This window comes from Bubalus kerabau, chromosome 17 (assembly GCF_029407905.1).
Source record: "Bubalus kerabau isolate K-KA32 ecotype Philippines breed swamp buffalo chromosome 17, PCC_UOA_SB_1v2, whole genome shotgun sequence".
NCBI lineage: Eukaryota > Metazoa > Chordata > Mammalia > Artiodactyla > Bovidae > Bubalus > Bubalus kerabau.
In genome coordinates, this window is record NC_073640.1 from 63,330,193 (window position 1) to 63,357,909 (window position 27,717).

General features: G+C 41.6%; 1 protein-coding gene and 1 pseudogene across 1 annotated transcript; one reads left to right on the forward strand and one right to left on the reverse strand.

The window, feature by feature from the left end:
- Positions 1–1,594, forward strand: LOC129631914 (heterogeneous nuclear ribonucleoprotein C-like). The gene is made up of 2 exons (XM_055553218.1): positions 1–135; positions 343–1,594. Exon 2 carries the CDS (start codon positions 406–408, stop codon positions 1,285–1,287), a length of 882 nt encoding a protein of 293 aa, XP_055409193.1. The 5' UTR covers positions 1–135; positions 343–405; the 3' UTR covers positions 1,288–1,594.
- A 16,800-nt stretch (positions 1,595–18,394) lies between these two features.
- Positions 18,395–27,340, reverse strand: LOC129631913 (zinc finger protein 239-like; annotated as a pseudogene).
- Between the last annotated feature and the right edge of the window lie 377 nt (positions 27,341–27,717).

The window sequence follows — 27,717 nt, forward strand, 5'->3', positions numbered from 1 at the left end:
ACATGGATTTTTGTGAAGAGGCGAAGACTGAGCAATTGCGACCGAGTTGCCGACCTCGAGCAGCAATCGGCTTCTCCACGTAGAACCCAGGGGTAGGAGATTCAGAATCGAATCTCTTCTCCCTTCCCCCTCCTGGTTACAAATCACTTGAAATATATGTTAGTGGAACTTGCTTGAGGGCAGCAAGGCGAACCCCATCCCTACTCACTGGAGCTCAGCTTTGATTTTTAACCTCCCTTCCCCACCTTTCCAGAACACACACATTCCCATTCCAAAATTGATTTTATAAAGATATTTTAAACATAATGATGCAACTTGGTGTGCACTACGGCAAATTTACAGTGAGATTTTTTTGATCTTCAGCTACATTTTTCAGCTTTGTGAGGCACCGTATCATCAAAGACAATGGCCAGCAATGTTACCAACAAGACGGATCCTCACTCCATGAACTCTCATGTATTCATTGGGAATCTCAATACCCTTGTGGTCAAGAAATCTGACGTGGAGGCAATCTTCTCAAAATACGGCAAAATCGTGGGTTGCTCTGTTCATAAGGGCTTTGCCTTCGTTCAGTATGTTAATGAGAGAAATGCCCGGGCTGCTGTGGCAGGAGAGGATGGCAGAATGATTGCTGGCCAGGTTTTAGATATTAATCTGGCTGCAGAGCCAAAAGTGAACCGAGGAAAAGCAGGTGTGAAACGATCTGCAGCGGAGATGTACGGCTCATCTTTTGACTTGGAGTATGACTTTCAACGAGATTATTACGACAGGATGTACAGTTACCCAGTACGTGTTCCTCCACCTCCTCCTATTGCTTGGGCTGTAGTGCCCTCAAAACGCCAGCGTGTATCAGGAAACACCTCACGAAGGGGCAAAAGTGGCTTCAATTCTAAGAGTGGACAGCGGGGATCTTCTTCTAAGTCTGGAAAGTTGAAAGGAGATGACCTTCAGACCATTAAGAAGGAGTTAACCCAGATAAAACAAAAAGTGGATTCTTTACTGGAAAGCCTGGAAAAAACTGAAAAGGAACAGAGCAAACAAGGAGTAGAGATGAAGAATGGTAAGTCAGAAGAGGAGCAGAGCAGCAGCTCCCTGAAGAAAGATGAGACTAATGTGAAGATGGAGTCTGAGGGGGGTGCAGATGACTCTGCTGAGGAGGGGGACCTACTGGATGATGATAATGAAGATCGGGGGGATGACCAGCTGGAGTTGATCAAGGATGATGAAAAAGAGGCTGAGGAAGGAGAGGATGACAGAGACAGCGCCAATGGCGAGGATGACTCTTAAGCACATAGCGGGGTTTAGAAATCTTGTCCCATTATTTCTTTACCTAGGCGCTTGTCTAAGATCAAAATTTTCACCAGATCCTCTCCCCTAGTATCTTCAGCACATGCTCACTGTTCTCCCCATCCTTGTCCTTCCCATGTTCATTAATTCATATTGCCCTGCGCATAGTCCCATTTTCACTTCCTTTGACCCTCCTAGTAGTTACGTTAAGTCTTACCCTGTAATTTTGCTTTTAATTTTGATACCTCTTTATGACTTAACAATAAAAAGGATGCATGGTTTTTATCAAAAAAAAAAAAAAAAAGAACTGGACATGGAACAACAGACTGGTTCCAAATAGAAAAAGGAGTCAGTCAAGGCTATATATTGTCACCCTGCTTATTTAACTTCTATGCAGAATACATCATGAGAAACGCTGGCTGGAAGAAGCACAAGGTATAATCAAGATTGCCAGTAGAAACATCAAAAACCTCAGATATGCAGATGACACCACCCTTATGGCAGAAAGTGAAGAGGAACTAAAAAGCCTCTTGATGAATATGAAAGAAAAGAGTGAAAAAGTTGACTTAAAGCTCAACATTCAGAAAACGAAGATCATGGCATCTGGTCCCATCACTTCATGGGAAATGCATGGAGAAACAGTGTCAGACTTTATTTTCGGGGGCTCCAAAATCACTGCAGATGGTGAGTGCAGCTAAGAAATTAAAAGACAATTACTTCTTGGAAGAAAAGTTAACACCAACCTAGATAGCATATTGAAAAGCAGAGACATTACTTTGCCAACAAAGGTCCGTCTAGTTAAGGCTATGGTTTTTCCAGTGGTCACGTATGGATGTGAGAGTTGGACTGTGAAGAAAGCTGAGCGCTGAAGAATTGATGCTTTTGAACTGTGATGTTGGAGAAGACTCTTGAGAGTCCCTTGGACTGCAAGGAGATCCAACCAGTCCATTCTGAAGGAGATCAGTCCTAATGTGGTCTTCGGAAGGAATGATGCTAAAGCTGAAACTCCAGTACTTTGGCCACCTGATGTGAAGAGTTGACTCATTGGAAAAGACTCTGATGCTGGGAGGGATCGGGGGCAGGAGGAGAAGGGGACGACAGAGGATGAGATGGCTGGATGGCATCACCGACTCGTTGGATGTGAGTCTGAGTGAACTCCGGGGATTGGTGATGGACAGGGAGGCCTGGCGTGCTGCGATTCATGGGGTCGCAAAGAGTCAGACACGAACTGAGAGACTGAATGGAACTGAACTGAACTGAGTAATTTTCTGGTGGTATCTTTAGGGTTTTCTATGTAGAGGATCGTGTCATCTGCAAACAGTAAGAATTTTACTTCTTTTCCAATCTGGATACATTTTATTTCTTTTTCTTTGACTGCGTGGCTAGGACTTCCAAAACTATGTTGAATAGTAGTGGTGAGAGTGGGCACCCTTGTCTTGTTCCTGATTTTAGAGGAAATAGCATGCACAACTTTTGTGTGGTTTCTTTTAAAGACATATATTTTTAAGTCTAATACACTCTGAAGTCTTGAGAAAGCCCTTGCCAACACAGTTCCATGACTTCTCTTCAATATGGACTCTTATTGCATAATACTTCAACTCAAGGTGAAACTTTTTCCACTCCAATTGCATCTGTATCGCTCTAGTATTGTCCCCAAACTTTGCTGTTTCAGATAATTCCTTCCTACAAATGTATTTTTGTGTCTTGTCTCCAGAGAGTGAGAGAGTGAGTAGTAATTTTAAAAACTGCCATAGTCATTGCATTTCTAAGTATAAAGTATTTGATGAATCCTGAGTTTAAGGCAGCACCTAAAAGCCTTGCCACATTATATACACTTGTAAGGATCTCCCTAGTATGGATCATCTGATGATTGGTGAGATATGAGCCCTGAGTAAAGGTTTTACACACTCATTATCACTTGTAAGCTTTTCCTTCAGAATGACTTCTTAATGAATCTTAAATTCAGACTGTTGCCTAAAAGCCTTGACACACTCATTACATCAACATAGCTTCTATGTATTATACTATCAATTTTCTCATGAAGCCTAAGTGGAAACACCTGAGAAAAGCCTCACCACAATGAATACATTTGTAAGGTCTCTTGCATATGGATCACCTGATGTCTTTTTGGGCCTGAATGCTACCTGATGCATTTGCCCCACTCATTATATTTGCTTTCTCTGCATTATGAATTCCCTGATGATGTGACTAATGAGACTTGTATTGAAGCACTGGTCACATATATTACATTTACATCCTTCCTCTCATGTACAGGTTACCTTATGGTCCCCTTAAGATTTACTGCACTCTAAATGTATGGCTTCTTTTCAGTATGATTTTTTTTTTCATGATTTGTAAGGTTTGAATGCCTTCTAAAACACTTGGCACAATCACTACATGGGTAAGATCTCAGAATTCATTACTGATGGTTAGTTCTGAACTCAGAATTCAAAGCTTTGCCACACCCACCATTATTTGTGCAGTTTTCCTACAGTTTGACTTTTCTGAAGGTCAAAAAGATGATATACTTTACTGCATATGGATTCACTGATTATCTGCAAAATGATTCCTGTGACTGAAGGCTTTCACATATAAATTACATTTATATGGTTTTGCCTAATGGTCAGTTACGGATGAATGTGCAATGAAAGCTTTGCCACACTAATTATATTTGTATGATTTCTCTCTAGTATGAGTTCTCTGATAAATGATAAGGCCAGAAATCTAACTAAAGGCTTTGTCACATATGTTACATTTGTAAGGTTTCTCTCCAGTATTAATTCTCTGATGACTTCCAAGGTTTGCATTTTGAGTTAAGCACCAGCCACAGATATCACATTTATATGGTTTCTCTCCAGTATGATTCTCTTATGTACTGTAAGGTGTGCATTTTGACTAAAGGCTTTGCCACATACATCACATTTATATGGTTTTTCTCCAGCATGAATTCTCAGATGAATTCCAAGGTGTGCATTTTGAGTAAAGCACTGACCACACACATCACATTTATATGGTTTCTCTCCAGTATGAATTCTCCAATGAACCGTAATATAAAACCTGTAACAGAAGGCTTTGCCACATAAATTATATTTATATGATTTCTTTCCTGTAGGAACTGCTTGATGCTTGGTTAGAGCTGAATGTGCATTGAAATCTTGGTCACACTCATTACATTTGTAAGTTTTCTCTCTAGTATGAATTCTCTGAAGAATTCCAACACTTGCATTTTGAGTAAAGCACTGGCCACAAACATCACATTTATACGGTTTCTCTCCAGTATGAATTCTCCGATGAACTAGAAGGCTTGCAGTCTGACTACAGGACTTGCCACATATATCACATTTATATGGTTTCTCTCCAGTATGAATTCTCTGATGAACTTAAAAGCTTGGCATTTGGACTAAAGGCCTTGCAACATACATCACATTTATAGGGTTTCTTTCCAGCATCAACTCTCTGATGAATTCCAAGGTGTGAATATTGATTAAAGCATTAAAAATGGAAAGAAAAATACTTCACAAATTCATTCATTCTCTGCCTCCTTCTGAATGCATAAGGAATAGTACAATATGAAAATATCTATTACTTTTACAGAACTACTAAACCAAGACCATAGGGGTAGAAAATAGGAAATTGGATATTTCAAAAGGTTGAAATCAGCTTTATAAATACTTAAGCTCTGGAAAACCTCCTTGTGTATCATGTAGTGGGCAGATCACTGAAGAAAGGACAAGTTTAAATTCCTAATGCCAATCATGAAGCTTTTCATGTCTGAGTCAACAGGGCTTTGACCTCAGTCGCAAAAAACGGGCTACCAAGAGGCACAGAGAGAAAATGCAGAGACACACCCCCAGGGCAGATTCCAAACTTCAGAGGCAAGTTATCCTTACCCACAGAGAGCACATTTCTGAGGGTCTCCAACATCACATCCCTGTACAAGGCCCTCTGAACAGGGTTCAGGCATTCCCATTCCTCAGGAGTTAATTTGATGGCCACATCCTTGAAGGTCAACTGTCCCTGAAATGAAAATACATTTCACCAATAGGCCCTGAGCAGAGTTTTTATTTTCACACAAAAGGAGAAGAGGAAAAAGAGGTAAGGATCATTTCAGTAGAAATAATATTCTGATAAATCCATGGAAAGCTATTTGGAGCAAATTCTTGGTCTCTAATTTCCTACATTAAATATGGTTTCCAAAATAAACAATGAATCAAAATTAATAAAGTTGGGACTTCCCTGGTGGTCCAGTGGTTAAGACCCTTCATTTCCACAGCAGGAGTTTTAGGTTCAATTCCTCCTCAGGAACCGATATCCTGAAAGATGCAACTTGCAACCAAGAAGAAAAGATAAAAAATATTAGTGAACTTGATTTCATGGTTTAAATAGACAATGGAAAGAATTTAAAAAAGAAGGAAAAAAACTGAAAAATAAGAAAAAAGATAAAACAGACAATGATATGAAACACCATCTAATCCTGAGATCTCTTTCTGAACTTTCTATTCCATTCCCAAACACTAAGAAATTGAAGGAGGTCCTCATATAGTTTTAAATGTACTATAAAAAGTCAGAACTGATTTCCCATTTAGTTGCTTTTCCAGATTTTTCAGGTACTGGGCATGTTAATAATTGACTTCCAGATACAGTTTCTTTACCCTGGTTGACAGAGTGCAGACAGTGCATCCAGATGGGCCCTCAGCAATCCCTGCTGCCCAACAGCACTGAGACCACAGCCCCAGCCCATGGGTGTGAAGTCATGCCTAGGACGGTGCCCAGGGGAGCCTCCTCACAAGGTGCAGGTCACTGGTTTATGGGGAGAGGGGATCTAAGAGGAGATGACAAGCACTAAGAGAAGGTCCCAGGTGAATGTGAATAGAAAGGTGTCAGGTAGGATACTTCAGCGTCAGAATGATTAGTTAGCACAGAGAAGGGCATTTCAATAAGTGAAAATAAATTCATAATGTGACTTTACCTGAGAAAAAGCCATCCCTGACTTTTCTTTCTTCTTCCTCATCTTTTGAGCTTTTCCCTCAGGTATCATCAGTCTTTAGAGGTCTGTCATGCAAGTTGAAAAAATGTTGTTTAATGTTTACAATTAACACATTACCTTCCTGTGCCCCAACCACACACACAGGGAAGACCTCACCATGTGAAACAGACAGTCCTCTACTGCCCACTATCACAGGAAGGACTCAGGATGGTAAACACCCACACTGAGAAAAACAAGGAGTTTTTACACACTTTCTTCAACCATACTTCCTTCCAGATGAGGTCACACATAAACAGCAGCACTGGGGACCTCAACTGACCCAATAATTCCCTTGAGGTCATACACCAGGCCCTAGTCCATCCTCATGCAGAGTGGAGCACCTCAGTCTTCAGGAGTGAAGGACTCAAAAGTCCTGATGTTCAAGGCTAGATGCACTGGGGCCCCTTAAATATCACTGGGAATCAGCCCCACTCAGATTTTCTGAAGGGAAATCTCTAATCAGGGTACAAAGGTATTTGCAAAATGCCTCACTGCCATAATTTACAGCCTGGATGAGCACCACTCAAGAAATCAAGCCCTGACTACTTACTCCCCACTTTTCCAATTTTATTGAGGTTGAATTGTCTAACGAAAAGGGTATATGTACATAAAATATGCACAATGTGATGATATGACATATGCACACTATGAAATATTTATCACAATCCAGTAATCAAAATGGGCTTCTGTGGTGGCTGAGTAGCAAACAATTTGCCTGCCAGTGCAGGAGTTTTGGGCTCAATCCCCCCCCCCCCGCTCAAAAAGATCTCCTAGAGAAGGAAATGGCAACCATACCAGTATTCTTGCCTGGGAAAACCCATGGAGAGAGGAGCCTGGCGGGCCACAGTCCATTGGGTTGCAAAAGAGTTGCACATGACTTAGCAACTCAAAACCCGCATCAACTCTCAATTCCCATGTTGTGTGTGTGTGTGTGTGTGTGTGTGTGCAGTGAGAACACAAGATTTCCTCTCTCGGCAAATTTCAAGCTGTAGTAACAAAGTAGGATTAACTATAGTCAGCAAGCTGCATAGAGCTCCCCAGAACATAGTCATTTTATGTCTGAAAGTCTCTACCTTTGGACCAAGATCTCCCATATATCTTCACCATGTCCCATTTCCAGATAACCACCATCCTACTGTCTGGTACTACTAAGTGTCACTTCTTCATATTCCACATGTAAGCTAGCACATACGTATTTTTCTCTGTCTTAATTCACTTAGAATAATGTTCTCTACATTCATTCCAGTTGTCTTAAGTGACAAAAACCTACATTTTTATGGCTGAATAATATGTCCATATATATATATACATGTATATGTGTCTGTGTTTGTACATAACTTACCTGGAACCTTGGGGTCTTTAATAAATAAAAATAATTAACAGACCAGAGGACAAATTCAGACAAGGCTTCATTGGGGCTCCTGCCACAGTAAGAGCAAGAAAAAGTAGCTGCCCTTGCTGTTTTCCAACAGGTGGGAGAGGGAGGTAGGCCGGTCCCCTAAATGGGGTGAGGGTAGGGGGAGACTGGTGGGTTGGGCAGGACGGAAGCTGAGGTGATCTGCCCCTCCCCTCCACTCCCTTTGGGGCTGTTGTGGGCAGAGATCATGGGCACAGCCCTGCTTTTGCTTCTGGAGCCTCAGAAATAGCAGCTGGTCTGTCGCGTTTTAATTTCTTATCGTTCAGAATTGCCCTGACTGTACATGTGCGTGATTACAGTTTCTTTGGTCCCTTACAGTGTCTTTGTGTTCTGTTGCCCAAGGAGACATTTGTCCAGGAGCAAGCCCTTCAGTAAAGGGCCTCAGGTCCCAGTCTGTATCATGTGCTATGTGCTCAGACACTTCAGTCGTGTCCTACTTTTTGTGATGCTATGGACCTTAGCCCACCAGGGTCCTCTGTCCATGGGATTCTCCAGGCAAGAATACTGGAGTGGATTGGCATGCCCCACTTCAGGGCATCTTCCCAGCCCAGGGTTCAAACCTTCGTCTCTTATGTCTCCTGTAGTGGCAGGTGGTTCTTTACCAATTGTACTACCTGGGAAGGCTGTCACACACACGTTTCTATAATTGACTTATTTGTCAACAGATATTTAGTTTATTTCTACAACAAATGATTGTTGTGAATAAAGAAATATTGGTTATACGAATGCAGGTAACTCGTTCAAATCACTGATTTTTCACAGGACATTCCTGGTGGTCACAGGAATTCCAGGTTAAGAATCTACCTTGCAACAAAGAGAACTCGTGTTCAATCCTTCATAAAAGCAGGGTACACCCCTGCTTTTGCTTCTGGAGCCTCAGCTATAGCAGCCTCAGAAATAACAGGGGACGTAAGATCCCACATGAGGTGGAGCAACTAAGCCCAGGCACTGCAAAGACAGAGGCTGCATACTCCAGAGCCCCCATGCCATGATGAAACGTCCTGTGTGATGCAATGAAGATCCCATGATCCACAACTAAGACCCACTGGAGTCAAATAAATAAACAAATATTCTTTTAAAATATACTGATTCTGCTTCCTTTGGATATAATAATCAGAAGTGAGACTGTGGGGTCCTATGCATGTTCTATTTGTAGTATTTGTGGAACCTCTGTACTGTTTTCCATGTACTATTTACATTCTCACCAACCATTCACAAGAGTTCCTGTTTATCTGTATTGTGTAAGTACGTGGCACATGCACGTGATTTGAAAAGACATGGAGAGAACCCCACTGCACTGGCAGCAAGAAATAGCAGCTGCATCATCTCCAGAATAAGCCTTTGTGCTACAGATTGCTATGGAGCTGATGGTCCTCGGAGACTATGAATAATCCTTCCCTGTGCCTGTGAGCTAAGTCGCTTCAGTCATGTCTGACTCTTTGCGACCCTATGGACTGTAGTCCACCAGACTCCTCTGCCCATGGAGTAGGTTGCCATGCCCTTCCCGCAACTCAGGGATCAAACCCGCGTCTCTTATGTCTCTGCATTGGCAGGTGATTCTTTATCACTAGCACCACCTGGGGAGCCCGAGCCTTCCTTACATCCTGAGATTTTACGGTCCCTCCCTAACGAAATCCCTGTGCCATCAAAGTTTAGCATCATTTTCCATCTAGATTGAAAGACCCTTATGAAATTTCATCTGGCTCAACACACAATCCACACATGCAGTAATAATCCATTCATCGTGCTACGCAATCCCCAGAAAGATTCCAAGGTTTAACAACTCACGCATTTACGATGGAATAATACACATGAAGGAGCCCAAGCAGCAAACCGGTTTCAAGACAGCTTCTTATCAGTCACAGTGACCTCAGCCAGCCCAAAAACTGTCATCTCCAAACTCTAATAATAAAAAGCACATGTGTACGCTATGTACATGCTTCAGTGAGACGTCAACATCTAACAAAGATACACTCCAAGGTCTCTTTTGTTTTACTTCCAATGCACCAGAAACCTTCTTCATTACAACTCAAAATAAAAGAAAATACTAAACGTAAGCAACAAAATCATCTCCGGGATTTTCAGTTCAGTTGAGTTCAGTCACTCAGTCGTGTCCGACTCTTTGCGACCCCATGAATAGCAGCACGCAAGGCCTCCCTGTCAATCACCAACTCCCGGAGTTTACCCAAACCCATGTCCATCGAGTCAGTGATGCCATCCAGCCATCTCATCCTCTGTCGTCCCCTTCTCCTTCTGCCCCCAATCCTTCCCAGCATTAGAGTCTTTTCTAATGAGTCAACTCTTCGCATGAGATGGCCAAAGTACTGGAGATGTAGCTTCAACATCAGTCCTTCCAATGAACACTCAGGTCTGATCTCCTTTAGGATGGACATGTTGGATCTCCTTGCAGTCCAAGGGACTCTCAAGAGTCTTCTCCAACACCACAGTTCAAAAGCATCAATTCTGCGGCACTCAGCTTTCTTCACAGTCCAACTCTCAATCCATACATGACCACTGGAAAAACCATAGACTTGACTAGACAGATCTTTGTTGGCAAGGTAATGTCTCTGACTTTAAATATGCTATCTAGGTTGGTCATAACTTTCCTTCCAAGGAGTAAGCGTCTTTTAATTTCATGGCTGCAATCACCATCTGCAGTGATTTGGAGCCCACCAAAATAAAGTCTGACACTATTTCCACTGTTTCCCCATCCATTTCCCATGAAGTGATGGGACCAAATGCCATGATCTTAGTTTTCTGAATGTTGAGCTTTAAGTCAACTTTTTCCCTCTCCTCTTTCACTTTCATCAAGAGGCTCTTTAGCTCCTCTTCACTTTCTACCATAAGGGTGGTGTCATCTGCATATCTGAGGTTATTGATATTTCTCCCAGCAATCTTGATTCCAGCTTGTGCTTCTTCCAGCCAGCGTTTCTCATGATGTACTCTGCATATAAGTTAAATAAGCAGGGTGACAATATACAGCCTTGACGTACTCCTTTTCCTATTTGGAACCAGTCTGTTGTTCCATGTCCAGTTCTAACTGTTACTTCCTGACCTGCGTAAAGGTTTCTCAAGAGACAGGTCAGATGGTCTGGTATTGGGATCGAACCCAGGTCTCCCGCATTGCAGGCGGATTCTTTACCAACTGAGCTATGAGGGAAGCCCCTCTGGGATTTTACCAACAATTATTTTAAAGGTTGCATAATGATTCTTGCCCTTCCAAAAGACATCACAAAATCCACTCCCTGGAGTCAATGCTGTGGGGAACCTTCTGGATCCCACCTCCAGGGCCAATGCATCCATCACTCCCTGTGGGCTCAGCTCAGGCCTTGATTCTAATACACCGCAGGGTAACAGTCCTCTTCCCAACTCCACTTTCTTCCTTCCTTCTCAGGTGTGATCATGACTTTCCCAATCAACCAAAGCATGCAAACCTGTCACAGCATCTGTGTCCCAGGGAAACTGAGCTAAGACACTATGGCATGCCCACCCTTCCAGGCAACCCACAATTAGCCATCAGCCCACATCCAGGTCCTCCAGTCAAAACTGAGACCACTCTTGTCAACAGTTCCACACAACGTGATCCCACAACTGTTGCAGGGAAGAGCCAATTCTGATTCCAAGTTGGAACGGTTTCTTTGCCTTGCTTCTCACTACTGCAGTTATTGTAATCATCCATAATGGCTGGCCTCAGAGGACCCTACCTCTTGGCCTGACTGTAAAACTAAAGTGCCTTTGTTGAGCTCACAGGGAGATACTCTGACCTCCCAAACTGTGAATGGCGGCAGGAAAGAAAAGATGAACACAGAAGGCTGGCTGTCCCTGAGATGTACTGCAAGACTGATGGCCCTTTACCGATGGCCCTTTTTACCTTACTTGCTCACTGCCTCTCCCTCTCACTCCTCCCTTCTGACTTTATTTCCTCACTGCTTCTTTCTCTAGTTTCATAAAAGAATCTGGCATCCAGACACCAACAAGAAGGCTATTTTGAGATATTAGTTGACCATCTTCTTGGTCGGCTGGTTTTCAAAATGAAGTCCCATTGTTTGCCTCAAGAAGTCATCTTCCCGAAGCACTGGCCTCTCTCACAGGCAGTGGCGCTAGCTTGCACTGGGTCACACCACTATGCTTGCAACACACGCATATACCATTCATAGGGCTCATCCAGAGGCCAAAACTTGCCTCCTCTCACAACTCTCCTAGACCCCCGATAGCTTCCTCTCCACTTTCCCACATGCTTTCACCACTTTTCTGTGCTCTGTTGAGCAACAGGGCTAAACAGCAGAGACCACTGGGCCTGGGCAACACACAAAAACACACAAGCCGCAAATGCAAGGGCACTGGACACTCAATATGGAGACCAAGAAACTGGCCCTCCTGGGAAAACATGCCAGGAACTGGGATATCACAAAGTTTTAAAGGTCTTTGAGATTTGGCTCAACTGAGCTCAGTGAAGAAGTCATAGGAAAGGCCCCAATCTCAATGCCATCTGTGGTCCCTGAGTGAGCTAACTGGAAGGTACCCCAGCTCTTTAAGGAAGGGGGGCCTCCTTCATAGCCCCTTAGATTCCAAAGCTTCTGGCCACTCTAACCACAGTAAAATCAGTATCCCCCACTCTGAGTAGATAAACCGCTGAAAGCAATGTGTTTCCCCACTACAGCCCTCATTATGAAGTCTCCCATTAACAGGATTACCAATCCTCACAGGCTTCGATTCTTAAGATTCTTAAGATCTTATTATCCAATCAGCCCAAATGTTGCTCACCAAGACCTGAGCCTATTAATAACCCTGTCTCTACATCCCACTGTGTACAGCACTCGTGTCACTGGCTTCACAATTCTAGGACAAACTCCCTTCTCTGATTAATTTTAATTAATGAAGACAACCCACTTCTACTCAACGCTATCAAAGTTCTGTTAGCTAAGAGCATTTTCAACCAATTTTTTTTCTTTTATCTCTGACAATATTCTACCAACAGTTCAGTTCAGTTCAGTCACTCAGTCGTGTCGGACTCTTCGCAACCCCATGAATTGAAGCATGCCAGACCTCCTTGTCCATCACCAACTCCTGGAGTTCACTCGAACTCACACCCATTGAGTCGGTGATGCCATCCAGCCATCTCATCCTCTGTCGTCCCCTTCTCCTCCTGCCCCCAATCCCTCCCAGCATCAGAGTCTTTTCCAATGAGTCAACTCTGCATCAGGTGGCCAAAGTACTGGAGTTTCAGCTTTAGCATCATTCCTTCCAAAGAACACATCAGGACTCATCTCCTTTAGCATGGAATGGTGGATCTCCTTGCAGCCCAAGGGACTCTCAAGAATCTTCTCCAACATCACAGTTCAAAAGCATCAGTTCTTCAGCGCTCAGCCTTCTTTACAGTCCAACTCTCACATCCATACGTGACCACAGGAAAAACCATAACCTTGACTAGACGGATATTTGTTGGCAAAGTAATGTCTCTACTTTTGAATATGCTATCTAGGTTGGACATAACTTTCCTTCCAAGGAGTAAGGGTCTTTTAATTTCATGGCTGCGGTCACCATCTGCAGTGATTTTGGAGCCCAAAAAAAGAAAGTCTGACACTGTTTCCACTGTTTACCCATCTATTTCCCATGAAGTGATGGGACTGGATGCCATGATCTTCGTTTTCTGAATGTTGAGCTTTAAGCCAACTTTTTCACTCTCCACTTTCACTTTCATCAAGAGGCTTTTTAGCTCCTCTTCACTTTCTGCCATAAGGGTGGTGTCATCTGCATATCTGAGGTTATTGATATTTCTCCTGGCAATCTTGATTATAGCTTGTGCTTCTTCCAGCCAGTGTTTCTCTTATATGCAGTGTTACTCTGCATATAAGTTAAATAAGTAGGGTGACAATATACAGCCTTGACGGACTCCTTTTCCTATTTGGAAACAGTCTGTTGCTTTATGTCGAGTTCTGAGTGTTGCTTCCTGACCTGCATATAGGTTTCTCAAGAGGCAGGTCAGGTGGTCTGGTATGCCCATCTCTCAGAATTTTCCACAGGTGATTATGAGTCACACAGTCAAAAGCTTTGGCATAGTCAATAAAGCAGAAATAGATGTTTTTCTGGAACTCTCTTGCTTTTTCCATGATCCAGCTGATGTTGGCAATTTGATCTCTGGTTCCTCTGACTTTTCTAAAACCAGCTTGAATATCTGGAAGTTCACGGTTCACGTATTACTGAAGCCTGGCTTGGAGAATTTTGAGCATTACTTTGCTAGCGTGTGAGATGAGTGCAATTGTGCAGTAGTTTGAGCATTCTTTGGTAGTGCCTTTCTTTGGGATTGGAATGAAAACTGACCTTTTTCAGTCCTGTGGCCACTGCTGAGTTTTCCAAATTTGCTGGCATATTGAGTGCAGCACTTCACAGCATCATCTTTCAGGATTTGAAATAGCTCAACTGGAATTCCATCACCTCTACTAGCTTTGTTCATAGTGATACTTTCTAAGGCCCACTTGACTTCACATTCCAGGATATCTGGCTCTAGGTCAGTGATTACACCATCGTGATTATCTTGGTCATGAAGATCCTTTTTGTACAGTTCTTCCGTGTTTTCTTGCCACCTCTTCTTAATATCTTCTGCTTTTGTTAGGTCCATACCATTTCTGTCCTTTATCGAGCCCATTTTGCATAAAATGATCCCTTGGTATCTCTAATTTTCTTGAAGAGATCTCTAGTCTTTCCCATTCTGTTGTTTTCCTCTATTTCTTTGCATTGATCACTGAGGAAGGCTTTCTTATCTCTTCTTGCTAGTCTTTGGAACTCTGCATTGATGCTTATATCTTTCCTTTTCTCCTTTCTTTTTCACTTCTTTTCTTTTCACAGCTATTTGTAAGGCCTCCCCGGACAGCCATTTTGCTTTTTTGCATTTCTTTCCATGGGGATGGTCTTGATCCCTGTCTCCTGTACAGTGTCATGAACCTCCATCCATAGTTCATCAGGCACTCTATGTAACAGATCTAGTCCCTTAAATCTATTTCTCACTTCCACTGTATAATCATAAGGCATTAGATTTAGGTCATACGTGAATGGTCTAGTGGTTTTCCCTACTTTCTTCAAGTCTGAATTTGGCAATAAGGAGTACATGATCTGAGCCGCAGTCTGCTCCTGCTTTTGTTTTTGCTGACTGTATAGAGCTTCTGCATCTTTGGCTGCAAAGAATATAATCAATCTGATTTCGGTGTTGACTATCTGGTGACGCCCATGTGTAGAGTCTTCTCTTGTGTTGTTGGAAGAGGGTGTTTGCTATGACCAGTGCGTTTTCTTATTTAAACTTTATTAGCCTTTGCCCTCCTTCATTCCATATTCCAAGGCCAAATTTGCCTGTTACTCCAGGTGTTTCTTGGCTTCCTACTTTTGCATTCCATTCCCCTATAATGAAAAGGACATCTTTTTTTGGGTTTTCGTTCTAAAAGGTCTTGTAGGTCTTCATAGAACCGTTCGACTTCAGCTTCTTCAGCGTTACTGGTTGGGGTAATAGGCTTGGATCACCGTGACATTGAATGGTTTACCTTGGAAACGAACAGAGATCATTCTGTCGTTTTTGAGATTGCATCCAAGTACTGCATTTTGGACTCTTTTGCAGACCATGATGGCTACTCCATTTCTTCTAAGGGATTCCACAGCCTGGTCTAACTCAATGAAACTAAGCCATGCCCTGTGTGGCCACCAAAGACGTGCGGGTCATGGTGGAGAGGTCTGACAGAATGTGGCCCACTGGAGAAGGGAATGGCAAACCACTTCAGTACTCTTGCCTTGAGAACCCCATGAACAGTATGAAAAGGCAAAATGATAGGATACTGAAAGAGGAACTCCCCAGGTCGGTAGGTGCCCAATAGGCTAGTGGAGATCAGTGGAGAAATAAGTCCAGAAAGAATGAAGGGATGGAGCCAAAGAAAAAACAACACCCAGTTGTGGATGGGTCTGGTGATAGAAGCAAGGTCCGATGCTGTAATGAGCAATATTGCATAGGAACCGGGAATGTTATGTCCATGAATCAAGGCAAATTGGAAGTGGTCAAACAGGAGATGACAAGAGTGAACATGAACATTCTAGGAATCAGCGAACTAAAATGGACTGGAATGGGTGAATTTAACTCAGATGACCATTATATCTACTACTGCAGGCAGGAATTCTACCAACAACATTCCCACAAATAACCAGGCCTCATTACTTGATGCTAACTGCTCCTTGTTCCCCTGCCCCACATAATCATCTAGGCTTAGTGTAGCACTGACAGTCAACCTTGATGCACAAAAGCTAAAATTAGCCCTGAACTGTCTTCAGATTCTCTGATCTCTTAAGATATTTTCCCACTATTATACACCACTTTCCACTGCACCTGTCAGCAATCCATAATTCAGCATTATCCACACCAAGTCTCATTGACTGGAAAACTACCAACCAAAACTCTCACCGCTTTAATTCAAATAAAAAACTAGTATCAGACCAAAGAGGCTTCCCAGGTGGCTCAGTGGTAACAATCCTCCTGCCAATGAAGATGCAAGGGATGGGTGTTTTATCCCTGAGTCAGAAGATCCCCAGGATTAGGAAATGGAAACCCACTCCAGTATTCTTGCCTGGGAAATCCCATGGACACAGCAGCCTGCCAGGCTACACTTCATGGGGTCTCAAACAGTCAGAAATGTCTGAGCAGAGAGACCACTTTATATTTTTGATTCTAGAGCTCATACCAGTAACCAGCATCACTGAAAATTATCTCCTAAAATGAAAAGTCTCTGTAGTCAATTTATTACTCTGGTCATATAAACCAGAAAAAGACAGTAATACACCTCCCTAACACTCGAGAAAGAACTCCAGCTCCACCACCAGTTGCAAAGATCAAATTCTAAGCTAGTTCCTGAACAAGTGTTTTGGTACATTAACAAAATTATCAAGTGCCATGTCTCAATTATAATGACTTTCCCCCTATAAATTACTATATATTTCGTGCACGATATATGTTAACTCAGGATTTTTCACTGAAAGGAAATTAGACCACAGGCCTCTCAAGGTAACAACTGAATTTACTTGGGGAGGAAAGGCTGGGGGATTAGGAAGGTCCGAAATGACCCAAGACCAGAGATATGGAGTAGAGGGGACCCTATGCACAGACCTTAATAAGACTAAAAAGCAAAAACCAGTACCTCACTATTCCCGGGGAGACCACACCTACCAAGTTTCGGCTTCAGGAATCACTGTAAACTCACGTCTGAATGGAGACAGCAGAGACTTCCAAGCAGTAGGTTCCAAAGGAAAGGGAGAATGAGGATCAGAGCCTAGGACACAGGCCTGCGTCTGGACATGAGAGGGGCAGGGTCAGGGGAAGCATACACCTACCTGCTTGTTCCTCCCTTTGGATCCAGAGGTGTCTTGTCAGGGTTAAGTAGTACTTGAGGGTCTCTCACGTCTTGTGTCGCACCACTGATTGCTCATTAGTTTAAGTAACTGTACCACTTTTAATAAAACCTTAAAATTCTGTGGGATAGTCACAATGGAAAGAAAGGGTTTGGTATAATATTTGGAGTCCTGCATGTCCAACGACAAAGGATGAGATGGTTGGATGGCATCACCGACACAATGAGTTTGAGTAAACTCTGGGAGTTGGTGATGGACAGGGAGGCCTGGAGTGCTGCAGTCCATGGGGTCACAAACAGTCGGACATGACTGAACGACTGAACCAAACTGTACTTGGGGTTGTGCTGATGAGGCTGAAGTGATTCAGAGGCCTGGGAAATGAAACCTGGTCTGCTGTCCAGGTTGGGGTTGGATGGGGGTTGACGTAGGGGGGCTGGTGGGGTGGGGCTGGATGTGGTGTGCTAGCTGAATCCAGGAATATTCCTGCAATTAGAATTAATTTAAGCAGTTTAAGGAAACAAGAACTGGCTTTGTGTACGGATGACTAGCTAGAATGTGAAACACACAACTCTTAGAAAGGGCTACTTCATACTAACACTTCTAAGGAGAAAAATGGCTTGACATTTCACTTCTTCAAGGATCAAGTTTATTAGTCAGTGCAGTGGCCCAGTGACAGTGCACCCTGAGGGGAATGCAGGATGGAGAAAAGCAGGCCCTATACTGTGTTTTGGACATTCTGGCCTTGGTATTTCAGGAAGGGTCTCTTGGGTCCATCCACTTCTTCAGCGAGTCCAGAGAAGTTTGGGGTAGTCTCTCCTGGTTTTCAGATCTCCCAGTTATTGGTTGATGACCCCAATTTTGTTTGGCAGTGTTTTAACATACATAGCGCCCAGTTAAAAGACACTGAGTAGAACTTCCCTGGTGGTCCAGTGGTAAATAATCTACCTGCCAATGCATAGGACCCGGGTTTGATCCCTGGTCTGAGAGGATACCATGTGCCTCGGAGCACCTAAGCCCATGCTACACAAGTACTGAGCCTGTGCTCTGCAACAAGAGTAGCTACAGCAGTGAGAAACCTGCACATAAGTAACTAGAAAGTCCCTTCTGCTTGCTGTAACTAGAGAAAGCCCACGTGCAGAAAAAAAAAAGGGGGGGCTCAGCACAACCAAAAAAAAAAAAAAAAAAAAAGACATTGAGTCCTCTGGACTGACCAAAAGAAGCATTAAAATGCCAGTCTCCAACCATACCCCAGCCAAGTTTATGTGGAGAATTCACAGCCCAATTGCTGCAAAAAGAGAAAGAAGCCAGCACAACGAAGATTTATCATAGCCAAAAATACATTTTAAAGATTTTTAAAGACAGAAAAAAACTTTTAATGAGAAATGCATTCTTCTTTATAAAAGTTTTTGTTCCATGCTTATGATGACAAAGCTTCAAATACTTATATGAGAAAAACTTGTTTACATCATAATATATAATACTTAAGCCAATACTTCAATGTAATATTCAAATAATATTTCTAAAAACAAAATATCTTGTCACATAGTAACATAGGTAATTGTGAGAGTCATGTACAGAGTAGAAAGCCATGTGCTACCAGGGAATATAGAGAAGTAAAGACACAGCCCAACCTTAAGGAGTCAACAAAAGAAGTAAATATCCAAGAAGAAATGGTGTAGGGGAGGTAAGACTACTTCTTGTTGGGTGGATCAGGAAAGACCTTAGAGGGCAGAGGCAGTGAGTTATACCTTAAAAAACAAGTATAACTTGAACTGAGAAATAGACACATGGAGAGAGTACTCTTCAGGATGGAAATAATAAGCAAAAGAAGAGAACAGGAAATTACAGAGCTTGAAAAGAACTTACCCCCAGAACTCTGGGGGTAAGTTACAGCTCCTACCCAGCTCTAAAAGGCTAGCAGCCAGGCTTACATTTATCAAAAAGGAAACTTGAGAAATTCAACCATATAAAACGATACCAACATTTATGTTCCCCCATTACCATTTCTGGAGAAGGCAATGGCAACTCACTACAGTACTCTTGCCTGGAAAATCCCGTGGATGGAGGAGCCTGGTAGGCTGTAGTCCATGGGGTTGCTAAGAGTCAGACACAACTAAGCAACTTCACTTTCACTTCAATTTCAATGTAATGGAATGTCAAATTACTATATGATCACTTGACGGTAATTGGACAATTTACTTCTTGTTGAAAATTGTAATATATTTTCTCTCATTTCTTTGTTGTCTGTTTCTGAAAGATCTGTCAGTTGTGGACAACAAAGCACATTGTAAACTATGAAGTCTTAAGAAGACACTAGAATTTATTTTCACCAAAATTATCAACTTGGCACTATTTATAAATATTTCTATGTGTACTAATTGATTGAACTCAAGTCCTAAAGGAACTGTCTTTCTTTACATTTACAGAGCACCTACTATGTTCCCTGTCTACGTGAATTTTAATGTTACAAAAGTCTCAAAATAACCCACTGACTTAAGGCAGGAAAGAAATGTAAATTAAAACATTAAATCTGGGTCACAACATGTGGATAGAAAAAGTAACGCTAAGGAAAAACTATTGAAAAAAAGAAAAGAAATAGGATGGCAGGATTTAAAGAGATTACCACTGAAACATATATATTACCATATGTAAAAGAGCCAGTGGGAGTTTGATATAAGAGTGAGTGCTCTGGGACAATCTGGAGGGATACAGTGGTGAGAGAGGTGGGTTCAGGAGGGAGGGGACATATGTACACCTATGGCCTATTCATGTTGATGTACAGCAAAAACCATCACAATATTGAAAAAGAAAAAAACAAAAAATTAAGTGATGGTGTTAGGCCTTAAGACAGAATCAAAGCATTCCCACACTTAACACATTTGTGTAGTTTTTCTCCAGTTTGAATTTTCTGATGGTCAAAAAGTTGATATATTTTACTGTACTTATGTGTAAGTTTTCACTGCAGTATGGATTTTCAGATGATCTGCAACATCATTCCTTGTGACTGAAGGGTTTGCCACATAAATAACATTTATGTGGTTTCTCTGCTGTATGATCTACCTAATGGGCAGTTCATGCTGAACATGCACTAGAAACTCTGCCACATTCATTTCACTTGTATGTTTTTGATACAGTATGAATTCTCTGAATTATAAGGCCTGAACACTGACTAAAGGCTTTGTCACACTCACGTCATTTGCACTAAAATGTTTCTCAAAACTGTCACATCTCTAATGTTTCTCTCTAGTATGAATTCTCCAATGGTTTCTAAGTTCGTCATTTCAAGTAAAGCACCGGCCATATACATCATATTTATATGGTTTCTCTCCTGTCTAAACTGCCTGATGATGAGTTATGGATTACTGTACCTAAATGGTTTGTCACAAATTTTATATTTGTAAGGTTCTCTCCAGTATGAATTCTCTGAACTGCAAGGTTTGCATTCACAGTGAAAACCCTGCCACATATAACTCATTTATATGCTTTCTCTTCACTATGAACTCTCTGATGAACAGCAAGGTTTCCAATACAAACAAACACCTTGCCACATACAACACATTTATATGGTTTCTCTCGAGTATGAACTCTCTGATGAACAGCAAGGCTTGAACTTACACTGAAAGCCTTGCCACATATACCACAATTATATGGTTTCTCTCCAGTATGAACTCTCCGATGAACAGCAAGGTTTCCAGTATGACTAAACGCCTTGGCACACACATCACATTTATATGGTTTCTCTCCAGTATGAACTCTCTGATGAACAGCAAGTTGTCCAGTACGACTAAACGCCTTGCCACACACATCACATTTATATGGTTTCTCTCCAGTATGAACTCTGATGAAAAACAAGGTTTCCAATATGACTAAATGCCTTGCCACACACATCACATTTATATGGTTTCTTTCCAGTATGAAGTCTCTGATGAACTGCATGGCTTGCATTTTGACTAAAGGCCTTTCCAGAAACATCACATTTATATGGTTTCACTCCAGTATGACTTCTCTGATGATTTTCAAGGTGTGTACTTTGTTTAAAGCAGTGACCACACACATCACATTTATATGGTTTCTCTCCAGTATGAATATTCTGATGAACTGCAAGGTTTACAATTTGAATAAAAGCCTTGTCACATACATCACATTTATGTGGTTTCTCTCCAGTATGAATTCTCCAGTAAATGGCAAGTTTGGTAGTTTGATCAAAAGCCTTGCCACACACGTCACATTTATATGGATTTCCTCCTGTATGGATTCTTTGATGTCCAGTGAGTTCTGAGTCCTTAAGAAAGCTTATGTCACACTCATTACATTTGTAAGGTCTTTTCTTTCGTGTTTCATGGTCTTGTAACAGTTCTGAAGGATGCATAACAGCATTCTCATGTTTATAAGAAAGGCCTTTGCAGACATTACAGGTTCTCTGAGGTGGTAAACCTGAGGCGCTGATGTTTGTCACAACTTGACTACATTCAAAAATTATCCCTTCAGATTGTACCATCTGCAATTCATCCTGAAAGCTTGATCCATGCCTTTCAAAAGGTCCATTTCTTGCATCACTTCTACTATAATGATCTCTTCTATCAGTAAGATTTTTGTTATGGGATGTAGACATTCCCTTGTCATTTCTTTCATCATCTGTCCACAGACAATCAAAGTCATGTATATTTTCCTGAATCTTCCTGAGTCAAAAACCTTTATTTCAAGGCTTTCAGCTCTTCCAAACATCATTCTTTGAAAAATTTCCCCTTTACCACTGTTTGCTTTTGCCTGTAATTTCTTGATCATATGTATATGAGACATATCTACAAGACATAAAGAACCACAGGTATTCTCTTAGTTACAATTCAAAAACTAATTATTTCCTGTTGAATACATGATATTATACCAAAGTTCATATCCATCCTGAACAGAATTATGAATCTTCGCAATGATGATCTTAAAACTATACAACACTAAAGGAATAGAACTCTTTAAAAAAGAGTGATCATAGGTAATTCAAATTAATTTTAGGGTAGTATAGTTTCAAACACATCAGAAAACATGTCAGTTCACAAAGAAAACGTATTTTCCCACCATGACCTCAAAGCTCATCCTACTTTGTACTAAACACACTGCTGTCTCATAATTGAGGAGAAACTAATGGTATATTGTACACACTTTATGCATACTTGTACATATTTAAATGGTAAAGAACATACAGGTCTAGAGAGGTGACTCAGTGGTAAAGAAACTGCCTGCCAATGGAGAAGACACGGCACAGGGGGATATAATCCCTGGATAGGAAAGATCCCCTGGAGCAGGAAATCAAAACCCAGTGCACTATTCTTGTCTGAAAAAAGTTCCATTGACAGGAAAGTTTGGTGGGCTACAGTACATGAGATCACAAAGAGTCAGACAGGACTGAGCAACTGAGCAAACAAGCATCAAACAGGCAATGCATTGGAATGGTAAACAATGCAAAAGAAGCATTCTAATGAATAATGTAAAAAATAAATGGCAGTTAGTAACTGTTCCACAAATACTGCATTGAGAAAATAAAGAATTCCATAAAGTATATTTATAAATTGATGAGCCACAGATACTGAGCTTGCATGATAAAAATACTCAAGCCCGTGTGCCTAGAGCCTGTGCTTCACAACAAAAGAAGCCACCACAATGAGTAACCGTGCTTCACGCAACTATCGAGTAGCCCTCTGTTGTCTCAAATAGACAAAAGACCATACAGCAAAAAAGACCCAGTACAAGCCAAAAAAAAAAAAGACTTTGCCTTCATCTCTGTGGGTGCTACAGCACCAGTGGAGGGTGCTGTACATTTCACATGTCGAAGAACAGAGCTGTAAGTTAGGGAGAAGAAAAATCTCCTGTGAGAGTTCACAAACATTAAACATCTGTTTTCTCACAGAACTCTCCCACTTGGAGAGTTTCCCAAACACCATGAATGGTGTGGCTTCCTCTCTGTCCTTGTGACAGTTGACCTGTGAGCACACTGTGGATACTTTCCCACTCATCTGGATGTTTGCTATTAGCACTTCATTCTCCACAATCCAGGGGTCTTCTTCCTTGTGCCACAAGAATGGAGATAACGTTCAGAACAGAAACAGAAATTCCTACTCAGAAGTAATGCCATATACTGTGGCTTCTTCCAGAATCCAACCTCTCTCTTTTTTTTTTTAATAAATGTATCTGTTATTTTTAATACATTGGTGTATTCATTTCTTCTGGACCGGGTGAGTGTTCGTTGCTGCTTGGTCTTTTCCCCAGGTTCAGCAAGTAGGGGCTACACTCCAGTTGCAGTGCTCGTCCTCCTCACTTGCTGCGGCTTCTCCTGGGTGCATGGGCTTCAGTACTTGTCCCACGTGGCCCCATAGTTGTAGCTTCCAGGTTCTAGAGTGCTGGCTCGTAGTTGAGGCACAGAGGCGTAGCTGCTCTGTGACATGTGGGATCTTCCAAGACCAAGGATCGAACCCGTGTCTCCTGCATTGGCAGGTGTAGAATCCAGCTCTTTTGTCAGCCAAAGAGTGAGACGTTACAAACAGACAGAAAAATACTTATCAAATGAATTTACTATCTGCCTCCTTCTGAATGAACAGGGAACAGTATAATATACAGTACAACATGCAGCAGGTATCTAGTTCCTATCTAAGAACTACTGAACCAAGAACACAGGGCTAGAAAACAGGCAACTGGATATTTCAAAGTTTGAAATCAGCTTTATAAACACTCGAGCTGTGGAGAAACTCCCTGTGTATCACACAGTGGGCAGGTCACCTGAAGGAAAGACAAGTTTAAACTCCTGATACCAATCATGAAGCTTTACATGTGTAAGTCAACAAGCTTTTGAGCTTAGTCAAGAAAAACAGGGGATCTCAAAAGGTACAGAAGAAACATGCAGAGGTACCACAGGGCAGATCCCCACTTCAGGGGGAAGTGCTCCTCACCCACAGACAGCAGGTTCCTGAGGGTCTCCACCATCACGTCCTGGTACATGGCCCTCTGGGCAGGGTCCATGCATTCCCACTCCTCAGGAGTGAAATCTAGGAACACATCCTTGAAGTTCAACTGTGCCTGAAATGAAAACACATTCCACCAACGGGCCCTGAGGAGGATTCTTAGTTTCACACAAAATGAGAAGAGGTGAGAGGGGTAAAGCTCAATTCAGTTGAAGTAATATTCTGATAAATCCTTAAAAGCTGCTTGAAGCAAGCTGTTGGTCTCTAATCTAATTTAAAATTTCCTCTTTTTTCCTAAGATTATGATATCCTGCAATCAACATGAATTTGTCATGCATGTGGAAAATACATGAAAAATACACAAATTAAAACCAGCACTGGGCTGTCTACGCAGAAGTGTTACATTCAACACAGTGAGTGACATAGTGTCACTATCTAGATGAGTTACAGCAAGACTGGTGTCTTCAGAGACGACAGAGTCCACAGTGACTTTAAAAGAACACACATTGTGATGGTGACGACATCATCACACTGACGACAGGTGTTTCAGCACGTCCTACACACTAAGCATTACTCTAAAGACTTCACACGGATGAACTTGTCATCCACATAACAGCATGTTAGAGAAAGAAATGTGTCCACCTTACTGGGGAGAAAACTCTGTCCCTCTAAGAAATCACTCAAACAGTTAAGAAATGAGGCTACAGCACCTGAGCTCAGGTGGTTGGGAGAGACAACTGAACCTAAAGAATCAACCAGTTAACTACCTGAGAAGGAAACTGCATCCACAGAGAGTTCCCTGAGAATACCTGAAACAAGTTCAAGGAAGCTGAAATACAATAGAACAGCATAAATGGTCACGATAGAGGGTCACACCCTCTCCATAGCAACCCACACAATGTCAATAATCTTACTACAATTTACATCATTCGTGTGATAATGTAGAAAAAACTTAACGCCATGAAATACACTTAAGATACAACTGAAACTGCTACAAAGCATACACCATTATTTATAAGATGATGTTTTTGTAATTAAAAAATGGAGTTACATATCCATGGATTCATGCATGCATGTATAAACACACAATTGATAGAAAGAAGAGTTGTCTTTATTTTTTTTTCTTTCATTCTTTCAAAATTCATTCAGGATCAGGTTTGTGCCTCAAACTTGAAATACAGCAGTGAACATGATGGAGCTTACAGTCTAGCAGCCAGACAGCCAATTTCATCCACAATTTTAATGTTACTATCGAAATAAGTGCTCTGACAGGCCCAGTGCAAAGACAAGATTAAACAGAAAGTCTTAACCTACACTGAGAAATCAGACAAGGACTCTGTGAGGAAGAAACACTTAGGATTGGCAAGGTGGGAAACAGAAGAGTGTTGCAAGCAGAGAGAACAGCCTGAGTGCCGGCTCTGAGGCAGGAAGATATTTACTGAACAGAAAGTCAGCCAGTGTGACTGGGACACAGGAAATGTAGAAGTGGTGATGTCAGATAGAGGCTCATTTATGCAAGATCTATGGATTTAGGACTTTATTTCAAAAGCTACTGGAAGTCACTGAAGATCTGCAGGAGGAAAGTTAGACACTTAGATTTGGTTTTCAGAGCTCAATCTACTGTGTGTGAAGTTGTTCTTTACCTGCTTACTCATGCCAGACTCTTTGCAACCCTGCTGAGGGCAGCCTGCCAGCTCCTCTATCCATGGAATTTTCCAGGCAAGAATACTGGAGTGGGTTCCCATTCTCTTCTTTCATTTTACTTCTTCATTCACTAACTTTGTCAACATTCTATTTCTTTTTCAAAGCTTATTTCTTTTGCTTATGTTGGGTCTTTGCTGTGAGTGGGCTTTCTCTAGTTGCAGCTGCAGTGCCCGGGCTTCTCCTTGCAGTGGCTTCTCTTGTTTTGGAGCACAGGCTCTAGAGAGTGTGGGCTTCCATAGTAATGGCTCCTGGGCTCCAGGGCACAGGCTCAGTCATTGTGGCCCATGGGCTTAGTTGCTCTGAGGCATCTCCCTGGACCTGGGATGGAACCTGTGACCCTATATTGGCAGGCACATTCTTAGCCACTGTACTACCAGGGAAGTCCTCAACATTATCTTATTCTAGTTCAAAAAAATAAAAAGTAATACAAGCAGTAAATAACATACAGAAGATTTCTTCCAATCTTTATAAAATACCTGTATTTAAAAATATGTTGGCCTTCCTATGGGGAAGTGGTTCAGAATCCACTGGGCAATGTAAGAGATGTGGGTTGTTGCCCGGTCTGAGATCCCACTTGCTGAGGGGCAACTAAGCCCATGAGTCTCAATTCCTGAGCCAGAGCTGTAGAGTCCAAGAGGTGAAACTACTGAAGCCAGCATGCTCTAGAGCCTGGGCTGCAAGACAAGAGAAGCCACCACAATGAGAAGCATGCGCACCGGAACCAGAGAGTGGCCACCACTCGCCAGAACTAGGGAAAAGACACTGAAGCAATGAAGTCAGAGTACAGGAAATAAATATATTTTAGAAATAAAAATGTGATTTTTATCATTAATTTTAGATATGTACTTATTAACAAAGTCCAAAATTTATTATTTTATTCCATTAAGAAAATACTGAGTGGAGTGTGTCATTTGCCAACAATATAATTTGTACTGGTGACTTACTTTGATAGTACTCGTAATGGAATAACCTCTTCTCCCATTTTATGCCTCTCTTTATGTTTTTTCTTATGCTTTCTTTTTGCTTTCAGTAGGGATCCGTCTTTTATATCTCCAGTATCCTTTTCCTCTTCCATAGAGACTTCTAATTCTAAATTAACAGAAATAAAGACATGAGTTAAGAAGAAACCCCTCCTTATCTAATCCTAAACATAAAGTCAGAAATACCTTTGTTTTCTTTACAAACTTCTGGAGCTTCTTTTTTAACGTCTTTCTGTGACACTTTCTTAACTTTCACTTTGGGAGTGAGGCAGTCTGCATCTTCAGAGCCGCTTCTTTTCCTCTTCCCTGCTTTGACTAAAGGTAAGCTGGATACTTCAGTTTTTTCTTGTTTTTTCTTTTTCTTTGTGGGTTGCTTCGGGGTTCGGTAACCTCTACTTCAGAGCTCTCAGATGTGGTCCTTGATCTTTTCTTACAGACACTTTCCTTGCTCACGTCCATATTTGACTCCTTGGTCTGGATATTGTCGTCTTTCTTTGTTCGGCCTTTCTTCTTTTTTTTCTTTTTCTTTTCTTCTGTAACAATGTTATTTTATTTACTTATTTTACTTCATCTACGTGTAAATAAAGTATTTAATAATAACTCACCAGTTACACTGAGGGCAGGAATGGGCTTGTTTTTCACCGTCTTGGGAAATACACCAGGTTTTCTTGGTGCTTCCTCTGGTGGGTTATTAAGAAACCGAAATGAAAAAAGCAAAATTTTGTTACTGTTTAAAACACTTAGTAATTTTCTTTCTCTTTCTTTTAGGTTGTGGACCTACCTCAATAGCTTTTGCAGCTTGTTCTTTTGTTTCAAATTCCACTAATGCAAATCCCTTTGGGTCCCCAGTAGATTTATAATGGGGTATACTTATATAAACAACATTGCCACATTTCCCGAATACTCTCTCAATCCAGCTGTGGTTAACATTTTTGGGAAGTAATTCCTATGATAAAATAGTAATAATAAATTGTT

Coding starts and splice junctions, on each gene's coding strand:
- LOC129631914 (XM_055553218.1), top strand. CDS start 406: ATGGCCAGCAATGTTACCAACAAGACGGATCCTCACTCCATGAACTCT.